We start from the raw sequence: 12,417 nt of genomic DNA, 5'->3' as shown, positions 1-12,417 counted from the left end.
GTTGAAAATGTGAAGGAAACCCATTTAACTTGTCTTTTTATATAGTACATGGGAATTTAACCACAAAAGGTATTTTTATGTGCACTATGTCATGACGCACAGCCTTTTATCTGCAACAAGTCAATTTGATGGAAACATCTCCGGCGGGAAAATGTGCATACTGTTTTTATGCAGATTTTAGAATAATCTGTCGCCAATTGGACGGAAACCTAGCTATTGACAACTATTACACATACATTTCCACAATGCTTATGAAGAAGCACTTTACCTGTTCCAGCTTGGTAGCAAAGGCCACAGTAACTGACAAAACAAACAAGTCAGTGCAATGATCTTCATGTCCAATTTGGTGATATCCTTCATCCTCTTTCAGAACAGCCTCTAGTTTCTCTGGCAAAAGGTTACTCAACACAGGAGAACCTACAAAAAAAAGTGACGTTGTTAAAACACCAAATATAGCCTAATCCCCCACATTTGTTCAACTAATATATTATAACTTATTTATGGGTACATCCCAAATGGCACCCAATTCCCTATATAGTGCACCATGTAGGGAAAAGGGAGTTATTTGGGACACAACCTATGTAGACACTCCTCACCTTGTCTTGGTGGTGCTTTTTTGGCCTTGAATCGTTCTTGTGTCAGCTCTGTTTGTTTGGTGTCATTCTCCAGTGCAATGGTGAGCAGAATGGCTGGCTTCAACTTGGTGTACTTGCTGCTTAGTAAGGGATACCATTTAGGAGCCTGGTGACAATGAAACAAGTCTGTCATCAGAATCACCTTTATTCGCCAAATACATTTGTATGTACAGGAATTTGACTGGCTGAAATAGTGCTGCCACAATAAACAAAACAACATACAGATACACAAACATATACAGTGAATTCGGAAAGTATTCAGACCCCTCAAATTATTCCACATTTAGTTACGTTACAGCCTTATTTAAAAATGGATCAAATAATGTCCTCAATCTACACACAATCCTCCATAATGACAAAGCGAAAACAGGCTTAGATTTTTTTGCCAACGTACTGGGAAGAATAAAACTGAAATACCTTATTTACATAAGTACAGACCCTTTGCTATGAGACTCGAAATTGAGCTCAGGTGAATCCTGTTTCCATTGATCATCCTTGAGATGTTTCTATAAGTTCATTGGAGTCCACCTGTGGTAAATTCAATTGATTGGACATGATTTGGAAAGGCACACACCTGTCTATATAAGGTCCTACAGTTGACAGTGCATTTCAGAGCGAAAACCAAGCTATGAGGTCTAAGGAATTTTCCGTAGATCTCCGAGACAGGATTGTGTCGAGGTGCAGATCTGGGGAAGGGTACCAAAAAAAATTCTGCAGCATTGAAGGTCCCCAAGAACACAGTGGCCTCTATCATTCTTAAAATGGAAGAAGTTTGGAACCACCAAGACTCTTCCTAGAGCTGGCCGCCCGGTCAAACTGAACAAGATTATCTGGTCATGCTTCACGGTGGGAACTACACATGCTGAGATCATCCGTTCACCTACGCTGCGTCTCACAAAGACACAGCAGTTGGAACCAAAAATCTCAAATTTTTACTCCAGACCAAAGGACAGATTTCCAACGGTCTAATGTCCATTGCTCGTGTTTCAAGGCCCAATCAAGTATCTTCTTATTGGTGTCTTCTGTATACCCCCGGTGAGACCAAAATTGAGCTATTTGGCATCAACTCAACTCGCCGTGTTTGGAGGAGGAGGAATACTGCCTATGACCCCAAGAACACCATCTCCACCGTCAAACATGGAGGTGGAAACATTATGCTTTGGGGGTGTTTTTCTGCTAAGAGGACAGGACAACTTCACCGCATCAAAGGGACGATGGACGGGGCCATGCACCGTCAAATCTTGGGTGAGAACCTCCTTCCCTCAGCCAGGGCATTGAAAATGGGTCGTGGATGGGTATTCCAGCATGACAATGACCCAAAACACACGGCAAAGGCAACAAAGGAGTGGCTCAAGAAGAAGCACATTAAGGTCCTGGAGTGGCCAATCCCATAGAAAATCTGTGGAGGGAGCTGAAGGTTCGAGTTGCCAAACGTCAGCCTCGAAACCTTAATGACTTGGAGAAGATCTGCAAAGAGGAGTGGGACAAAATCCCTCCTGAGATGTGTGCAAACCTGGTGGCCAACTACAAGAAACGTCCGACCTCCGTGATTGCCAACAAGGGTTTTGCCACCAAGTACTAAGTCATATTTTGCAGAGGGGTCAAATACTTATTTCCCTCATTAAAATGCAAATCAATTTATAACATTTTTGACATGCCTTTTTCTGGATTTTTTTGTTTTATTCTGTCTCTCAATATTCAAATAAACCTACCATTAAAATTATAGACTGATCATTTCTTTGTCAGTGGGCAAACGTAAAAAATCAACAGGGGATCAAATATTATTTTCCCTCACTGTATGTATGTATGTATGTATAATAATAATAATAATAATATGCCATTTAGCAGACGCTTTTATCCAAAGCGACTTACAGTCGTGCGTGCATACATTTTTGTGTATGGGTGGTCCCGGGGATCGAACCCACTACCTTGGCGTTACAAGCACCGTGCTCTACCAGCTGAGCTACAGAGGACCACATGTATGTACAGTGGGGAGAACAAGTATTTGATACACTGCCGATTTTGGAGGTTTTCCTACTTACAAATCATGTAGAGGTCTGTAATTTTTATCATAGGTACACTTCAACTGTGAGAGACGGAATCTAAAACAAAAATCCAGAAAATAACATTGTATGATTTTTAAGTAATTCATTTGCATTTTATTGCATGACATAAGTATTTGATCACCTACCAACCAGTAAGAATTCCGGCTCTCACAGACCTGTTCGTTTTTCTTTCAGAAGCCCTCCTGTTCTCCACTCATTACCTGTATTAACTGCACCTGTTTCAACTCGTTACCTGTATAAAAGACACCTGTCCACACACTCAATCAAACAGACTCCAACCTCTCCACAATGGCCAAAGCCAGAGAGCTGTGTAAGGACATCAGGGATAAAATTGTAGACCTGCACAAGGCTGGGATGGGCTACAGGACAATAGGCAAGCAGCTTGGTGAGAAGGCAACAACTGTTGGCGCAATTATTAGAAAAATGGAAGAAGTTCAAGATGACGGTCAATCACCCGCGGTCTGGGGCTCCATGCATGATCTCACCTCGTGGGGCATCAATGATCAAGAGGAAGGTGAGGGATCAGCCCAGAACTACACGGCAGGACCTGGTCAATGACCTGAAGAGAGCTGGGACCACAGTCTCAAAGAAAACCATTAGTAACACACTACGCCGTCATAGATTAAAATCCTGCAGCGCACGCAAGGTCCCCCTGCTCAAGCCAGCGCATGTCCAGGCCCGTCTGAAGTTTGCCAATGACCATCTGGATGATCCAGAGGAGGAATGGGAGAAGGTCATGTGGTCTGATGAGACAAAAATAGAGCTTTTTGGTCTAAACTCCACTCGCCGTGTTTGGAGGAAGAAGAAGGATGAGTACAACCCCAAGAACACCATCCCAACCGTGAAGCATGGAGGTGGAAACATCATTCTTTGGGGATGCTTTTCTGCAAAGGGGACAGGACGACTGCACCGTATTGAGGGGAGGATGGATGGGGCCATGTATCGCAAGATCTTGGCCAACAACCTCTTTCCCTCAGTAAGAGCATTGAAGATGGGTCGTGGCTGGGTCTTCCAGCATGACAGCGACCCGAAACACGCAGCCAGGGCAACTAAGGAGTGGCTCCGTAAGAAGCATCTCAAGGTCCTGGAGTGGCCTAGCCAGTCTCCTGACCTGAACCCAATAGAAAATCTTTGGAGGGAGCTGAAAGTCTGTATTGCCCAGCGACAGCCCCGAAACCTGAAGGATGTGGAGAAGGTCTGTATGGAGGAGTGGGCCAAAATCCCTGCTGCAGTGTGTGCAAACCTGGTCAAGACCTACAGGAAACGTTTGATCTCTGTAATTGCAAACAAAGGTTTCTGTACCAAATATTAAGTTCTGCTTTTCTGATGTATCAAATACTTACAGTGGGGAAAAAAAGTATTTAGTCAGCCACCAATTGTGCAAGTTCTCCCACTTAAAAAGATGAGAGAGGCCTGTAATTTTCATCATAGGTACACGTCAACTTTGACAGACAAATTGAGAAGAAAAAAAATCCAGAAATTCACACTGTAGGATTTTTAATGAATTTATTTGCAAATTATGGTGGAAAATAAGTATTTGGTCAATAACAAAAGTTTCTCAATACTTTGTTATATACCCTTTGTTGGCAATGACACAGGTCAAGCGTTTTCTGTAAGTCTTCACAAGGTTTTCACACACTGTTGCTGGTATTTTGGCCCATTCCTCCATGCAGATCTCCTCTAGAGCAGTAATGTTTTGGGGCTGTCGCTGGGCAACACGGACTTTCAACTCCCTCCAAAGATTTTCTATGGGGTTGAGATCTGGAGACTTGCTAGGCCACTCCAGGACCCTGAAATGCTTCTTACGAAGCCACTCCTTCGTTGCCCGGGCGGTGTGTTTGGGATCATTGTCATGCTGAAAGACCCAGCCACGTTTCATATTCAATGCCCTTGCTGATGGAAGGAGGTTTTCACTCAAAATCTCACGATACATGGCCCCATTCATTCTTTCCTTTACACGGATCAGTCGTCCGTCCCTTTGCAGAAAAACAGCCCCAAAGCATGATGTTTCCACCCCCATGCTTTACAGTAGGTATGGTGTTCTTTGGATGCAACTCAGCATTCTTTGTCCTCCAAACACAACGAGTTGAGTTTTCACCAAAAAGTTCTATTTTGGTTTCATCTGACATTCTCCCAATCCTCTTCTGGATCATCCAAATGCACTCTAGCAAACTTCAGACGGGCCTGGACATGTACTGGCTTAAGCAGGGGGACACGTCTGGCACTGCAGGATTTGAGTCCCTGGCGGCGTAGTGTGTTACTGATGGTAGGCTTTGTTACTTTGGTCCCAGCTCTCTGCAGGTCATTCACTAGGTCCCCCCGTGTGGTTCTGGGATTTTTGCTCACTGTTCTTGTGATCATTTTGACCCCATGGGGTGAGAACTTGCGTGGAGCCCCAGATCGAGGGAGATTATAAGTGGTCTTGTATGTCTTCCATTTCCTAATAATTGCTCCCACAGTTGATTTCTTCAAACCAAGCTGCTTACCTATTGCAGATTCAGTCTTCCCAGCCTGGTGCAGGTCTACAATTTTGTTTCTGGTGTCCTTTGACAGCTCTTTGGTCTTGGCCATAGTGGAGTTTGGAGTGTGACTGTTTGAGGTTGTGGACAGGTGTCTTTTATACTGATAACAAGTTCAAACAGGTGCCATTAATACAGGTAACGAGTGGAGGACAGAGGAGCCTCTTAAAGAAGAAGTTACAGGTCTGTGAGAGCCAGAAATCTTGCTTGTTTGTAGGTGACCAAATACTTATTTTCCACCATAATTTGCAAATAAATTCATTAAAAATCCTACAATGTGATTTTCTGGATTTTTTTCCCTCAATTTGTCTGTCATAGTTGACGTGTGCCTATGATGAAAATTACAGGCCTCTCTCATCTTTTTAAGTGGGAGAACATGCACAATTGGTGGCTGACTAAATACTTTTTTTCCCCACTGTATGTCATGCAATAAAATGCAAATGAATTACTTAAATATCATACAATGTGATTTTCTGGATTTATGCTTCTACATGCCTCTACATGCTTTGTAAGTAGGAAAACCTGCAAAATCGGCAGTGTATCAAATACTTGTTCTCCCCACTGTAAATAGGTATATATATATATATATACACACACAGTTGAAGTCAGAAGTTTATATACACCTTAGCCAAATACATTTAAACTCAGGTTTTAATTCCTGACATTTAATCCTAGTAATAATTCTCTGTCTTAGATCAGTTAGGATCACCACTTTATTTTAAGAATGTGAAATATCAGAATAATAGCAGAGAGAATGAATTATTTCAGCTTTTATTCATTTCATCACATTCCCAGTGGGTCAGAAGTTTACATACACTCAATTAGTATTTGGTAGCATTGCCTTTAAATTGTTTAACATGGGTCAAACGTTTTGGGTAGCCTTCCACAAGCTTCCCACAATAAGTTGGGTGAATTTTGGCCCATTCCTCCTGACAGAGCTGGTGTAACTGAGTCAGGTTTGTAGGCCTTCTTGCTCGCACACGCTTTTTCAGTTCTGCCCACAAATGTTCTATAGGATTGAGGTCAGGGCTTTGTGATGGCCACTCCAATACCTTGACTTGTTGTCCTTAAGCCATTTTGCCACAACTTTGGAAGTATGCTTGGGGTCATTGTCCATTTGGAAGACCCATTTGCGACCAAGATTTAACTTCCTGACTGATGGCTTGAGATGTTGCTTCAATATATCCACATAATTTTCCTTCCTCATGATGCCATCTATTTTGTGAAGTGCACCAGTCCCTCCTGCAGCAAAGCACCCCCACAGCATGATGCTGCCACCCCCGTGCTTCACAGTTGGGATGGTGTTCTTCGGCTTGCAAGCCTTCCCCTTTTTCCTCCAAACATAACGATGGTCATTATGGCCAAACAGTTCTATTTTTGTTTCATCGGACCAGAAAGTATGATCTTTGTCCCCATGTGCAGTTGCAAACCGTCTGGCTTTTTTATGGCGGTTTTGGAGCAGTGTCTTCTTCCTTGCTGAGCAGCCTTTCAGGTTATGTCAATATAGGACTCGTTTTACTGTAGATTTAGATATTTTTGTACCTGTTTCCTCCAGCATCTTCACAAGTTCCTTTGCTGTTGTCCTGGCATTGATTTGCGCTTCTCGCACCAAAGTACGTTCATCTCTAGGAGACAGAACGCGTCTCCTTCCTGAGCGGTATGACAGCAGCGTTGTCCCATGGTGTTTATACTTGCGTACTATTGTTTGTACAGATGAACGTGGTATCTTCAGGCGTTTGGAAATTGCGCCCAAGGATGAACCAGACTTGTGGAGGTCTACAATTATTTTTCTGAGGTCTTGGCTGATTTCTTTTGATTTTCCCATGATGTCAAGCAAAGAGGCACTGAGTTTGAAGGTAGGCCTTGAAATACAGTGGGGAGAACAAGTATTTGATACACTGCCGATTTTGCAGGTTTTCCTACTTACAAAGCATGTAGAGGTTTGTCATTTTTAGGTACACTTCAACTGTGAGAGACAGAATCTAAAACAAAAATCCAGAAAATCACATTGTATGATTTTTAAGTAATTCATTTGCATTTTATTGCATGACATAAGTATTTGATACATCAGAAAAGCAGAACTTAATATTTGGTACAGAAACCTTTGTTTGCAATTACAGAGATCATACGTTTCCTGTAGGTCTTGACCAGGTTTGCACACACTGCAGCAGGGATTTTGGCCCACTCCTCCATACAGACCTTCTCCAGATCCTTCAGGTTTCGGGGCTGTCGCTGGGCAATACGGACTTTCAGCTCCCTCCAAAGATTTTCTATTGGGTTCAGGTCTGGAGACTGGCTAGGCCACTCCAGGACCTTGAGATGCTTCTTACGGAGCCACTCCTTAGTTACCCTGGCTGTGTGTTTCGGGTCGTTGTCATGCTGGAAGACCCAGCCACGACCCATCTTCAATGCTCTTACTGAGGGAAGGAGTTTGTTGGCCAAGATCTCGCGATACATGGCCCCATCCATCCTCCCCTCAATACGGTGCAGTCGTCCTATCCCCTTTGCAGAAAAGCATCCCCAAAGAATGATGTTTCAACCTCCATGCTTCACGGTTGGGATGGTGTTCTTGGGGTTGTACTCATCCTTCTTCTTCCTCCAAACACGGCGAGTGGAGTTTAGACCAAAAGCTCTATTTTTGTCTCATCAGACCACATGACCTTCTCCCATTCCTCCTCTGGATCATCCAGATGGTCATTGGCAAACTTCAGACGGGCCTGGACATGCGCTGGCTTGAGCAGGGGGACCTTGCGTGCGCTGCAGGATTTTAATCCATGACGGCGTAGTGTGTTACTAATGGTTTTCTTTGAAACTGTGGTCCCAGCTCTCTTCAGGTCATTGACCAGGTCCTGCCGTGTAGTTCTGGGCTGATCCCTCACCTTCCTCATGATCATTGATGCCCCACAAGGTGAGATCTTGCATGGAGCCCCAGACCAAGGGTGATTGACCGTCATCTTGAATTTCTTCCATTTTCTAATAATTGTGCCAACAGTTGTTGCCTTCTCACCAAGCTGCTTGCCTATTGTCCTGTAGCCCATCCCAGCCTTGTGCAGGTCTACAATTTTATCCCTGATGTCCTTACACAGCTCTCTGGTCTTGGCCATTGTGGAGAGGTTGGAGTCTTTTTGATTGAGTGTGTGGACAGGTGTCTTTTATACAGATAACAAGTTCAAACAGGTGCAGTTAATACAGGTAATGAGTGGAAAACAGGAGGGCTTCTTAAAGAAGAAGAAACAGGTCTGTGAGAGCCGGAATTCTTACTGGTTGGTAGGTGATCAAATACTTATGTCATGCAATAAAATGCAAATTAATTACTTAAAAATCATACAATGTGATTTTCTGGATTTTTATTTTAGATTCCGTCTCTCACAGTTGAAGTGTACATATGATAAAAAGTACAGACCTCTACATGCTTTGTAAGTAGGAAAACCTGCAAAATCGGCAGTGTATCAAATACTTGTTCTCCCCACTGTACATCCACAGGTACACCTCCAATTGACTCAACTTATGTCAATTAGCCTATCAGAAGCTTCTAAAGCCCAGCTGTTTAAAAAGGCACAGTCAAACTTAGTGTCTGTAAACAATTGTTGGAAAAATTACTTGTGACTTGCCATAACTATATTTTGTTAACAAGAAATGTATGGAGTGGTTGAAAAAACTAGTTTTAATGACTCCAACATAAGTATGTAAACTTCCGACTTCAACTGTATAAATAAGACACAGAAATTACACAATCCACATACAGTATGTTATGTGACATTCTGTCAAAATACTGACTTTCAAGAGTTCAAGCTAACTTTGTACGTTCTTCAGACATAAGAGTGGCGCAGTGGTCTAAGACACTGCATCGCAGTGCTAACTGTGCCACTAGAGATCCTGGTTCGAATCCAGGCTCTGTCGCAGCCGGCCGCGACCGGGAGACTCATGGGCGGCGCACAATTGGCCCAGCGTCGTCCAGGGTAGGGTAGGGAATGGCCGGCAGGGATGTAGCTCAGTTGATAGAGCATGGCGTTTGCAACGCCAGGGTTGTGGGTTTGATTCCCACGGGGGGCCAGTATTTAAAAAAAAAATGTATTCACTAACTGTAAGTCGCTCTGGATAAGAGCGTCTGCTAAATGACTAAAATGTAAATAAGATCTGGTGCCAGGACAACGACCTCTCCCTCAACGTCAGCAAGACAAAAGAGCTGATCATGGACTACAGGAAACCGAGGGGTGAGAACGCCCCCCATCCACATCGATGGGGCTGTAGTGGAGTGGGTCGAGAGCTTCAAATTCGTCGGTGTCCACATCACTAAGAAATTAACATGGTCCACACACACCCAGACAGTTGTGAAGAGGGCATGTCAGCACCTCTTCCCCCTCAGGAGGCTGAAAAGATTTAGGCCTTCAGATCCTCAAAAAGTTATACAGCTGCAACATTGAGAGTATCTTGACAGGCTGCATCACCACTTGGTACAGCAACTGCAAGGCACCCGACCACAAGGCACCACAGAGGGTGGTGAGCACAGCCCAGTACATCACTAGGGCCATGCTCCCTGCCATCCAGGACCTCTACACCAGGTGGTGTCAGAGGAAGGCCCAAAAAATTGTCAAAGGCTCCAGTCACCCAATCTACCGCACAACAATCTGTACCAGTGCACAAAGTCTGGAACCAACAGGACCTTGAACAACTTCTAACAACTTCTACCCTCAAGCCATAAGACTACTAAACAAGACTGCTAAATAGCTAATCAAATGGCTACCCGGACTACCTGTATTTACCCTCTTTTGCACTGACTAGGAACACACACTGGACTCTACCCACACACTCACACATACTTACACTAACATCCCAACACGCACTACACTACATACGCCCACACACATGCATACTGACGCCATACACACATTCACACTCACCACATACGCTGCTGCTACTGTCTATGATCTATCCTGTTGTCTAGTCACTTACCCCATACCTATAGCTACCTCAATTACCTCATACCCCTGCACATCGACTCGGTACTGGTAGTCCCTGTATATAGCCATGTTATTTTTACTCATGATTGTTTTTCACTGTGTATTTATTCCTTGTGTCACTATTTCTATTTTGTATTTATTTCAACTCTGCATAGTTCACTGTTAGTCTACACCTGCATGTGACAGATACAATTTCATTTGATCTTCAATGTATGAAACGTAATCTAGCAAAAAGCAGGTATCACGTTTCTAGCTAACATCTTGAAGGAACAGAATGACAGAAGGGCAATATTCAGAGAAGTCCTGAGGAGCTCACCTGTTTGATTTCTTGCACAGATCTTAAATCAAGAATAATATATCCAACACACTCTTTCACAGATGTGGTACTATCAACAGCATAGCACTGTAGTTTGATGGGTGTGCGCTGGAGTCTGGGGGTACAGAACATTGACATTACAATCTTCAGTCGCGTGCATGTGTACTAGTAGTAGCCTAATACATCAGCAATCAAGGTGCATAACTGCAGGGAAATGTACCATCATAAAAGTAAAACCAAGTAACTGGGCATCAATAGTATCTAGAGAGAATGTATGTAGTTATGAATGACCTGTGCTGGTGCAGGGTCCTGCGATCAAGTTCCCAGGCCAACTCTGTGCAGAACTGAGGCTGCTCCTTGTGATCAACAGGGTCTGTAGCCAACTGCTCCCCATCAAACTTTGCATGTACTATAAGGTCGTGGCGCTGGCTCTTTGGGAATTGACGACCTGGGTCGGGCAAAATAGATTTCAAACAGACTTGCTTGTAGCTTATGTGGCATTTAAGAATGTGCTTAGCTAACTATACATCTTGGCTAGCTATCTAACCAACAATTTCAATAAGAAGCTTATCAGCTAGCAACATGTAGCTAGCTAGTTCGCTAGAGTTAACAGTTAACTAGCTAACGTTAGCTAAAGTTACAAGATAGCTAGCTAGCTAGCTAGCTAACTAGCTAGCTACGTTAACGTTGCATAAACAAAAGGGGGAAGATTAGCTAGCTAGCCATCAGTATCTTTGGGCTGACGTTTTCTACAATAAATACACGTGGCACATATTTTAGAACTAGATAACTAGCCTAGTAAATAAGGAAAACATACCAGACAGATTGACTTTGACCTACCTTCAAGGATGGACACCACGATGAGAAGTTGGTCGGATTTCGATGTCATAATGACATTTGTGTAACTTAGACTGGCTAGTTAGCTGACTAGCTAGTTTTATTTTTCTAACAAAGTGTATCTGGTTGTCTTGCTAAACTTGTAGATAACTGACTTATCTAGCAATAGCTGTCATAAATATGTTTCACCAGTGAGAGTCTGCCCGTTGCATACCCCGCTTTGTTGTTATTATTTGCCGCCACCCCTTTCAATCGGAAGCGTAGAATGAGACCTCGGGTGTATTCATTTCTAGATTCTGTTACAAAACGTTTCGTCTGTTGCAAAACGTTTTGCAACAAGCAGTTTACTCCAAACGGAAAACATTTTGGAACGAAAAGGAGAGTTTCTATTGGACAAATTCAGGTAGGTCCCTCTCCGTTTCTTTCCGTTTGCAGAATCGCGTAAAGCCTAATGTCCACCAGATACATTACATTCTTTGCGTCCTGGCGGAAGTTATTCATTGTAAAAAACTTTATTTAACCAGGTAAGCCATTTGAGAACAAGTTGTCATTTACAACTGCGACCTGGCCAAGATAAAACAAAGCAGTGCGATAAAAACAACAACACAGAGAGTTTCATATTGGGTAAACAAAGCATAAAGTCAAAAATACAACAGAAAATATATATACAGTGTGTGCGATTGTAGTAAGTTGGAGGTAAGGCAATAAATAGGCCATAGTGCAAAATAGTTACAATTTCGTATTAACACTGGAATAATAGATGTGCAAAAGATTATGTGCAAATAGAGATACTGGGGTGCAAATTAGCAAAATAAATAACAATGTAAATAACAATATGGGGATGAGGTAGTTGGGTGGGCTAATTTGAGAAAGGCTGTGTACAGGTGCAGTGATCGGTAAGCTGCTCTGACAACTGATGCTTAAAGTTAGTGAGGGAGATAAGAGTCTCCAGCTTCAGAGATTTTTGCAGTTCGTTCCAGTCATTGGCAGCAGAGAACTGGAAGGAATGGCGGCCAAAGGAGGTGTTGGCTTTGTGGATGACCAGTGAGATATACCTGCTGGAGCGCAGACTACGGGTGGGTG

The 12,417-nt window shown here is 43.2% G+C and overlaps 1 protein-coding gene across 1 annotated transcript in view; it reads right to left on the bottom strand.

The window, feature by feature from the left end:
- LOC121584617 (centrosomal protein of 120 kDa) overlaps positions 1–11,602 on the bottom strand; it is a 69,985-nt gene extending 58,383 nt beyond the window's left edge. Inside the window, exons 1-5 of the mRNA XM_041900607.2 lie at positions 11,338–11,602; positions 10,789–10,945; positions 10,498–10,612; positions 597–741; positions 269–417 (exon numbers count right to left, since the gene is read on the bottom strand). Coding sequence (XP_041756541.2) covers positions 269–417; positions 597–741; positions 10,498–10,612; positions 10,789–10,945; positions 11,338–11,386 — 615 coding nt within the window. The 5' untranslated portion in view covers positions 11,387–11,602. The remainder of the gene's footprint in view (positions 1–268; positions 418–596; positions 742–10,497; positions 10,613–10,788; positions 10,946–11,337) is intronic.
- Positions 11,603–12,417: the final 815 nt, after the last annotated feature.

The sequence above is a fragment of the Coregonus clupeaformis genome, chromosome 16 (assembly GCF_020615455.1).
Source record: "Coregonus clupeaformis isolate EN_2021a chromosome 16, ASM2061545v1, whole genome shotgun sequence".
Lineage (NCBI taxonomy): Eukaryota > Metazoa > Chordata > Actinopteri > Salmoniformes > Salmonidae > Coregonus > Coregonus clupeaformis.
Note: the sequence above shows the minus strand (reverse complement) of the source record. Positions and strands in the feature narration are given on the sequence as shown.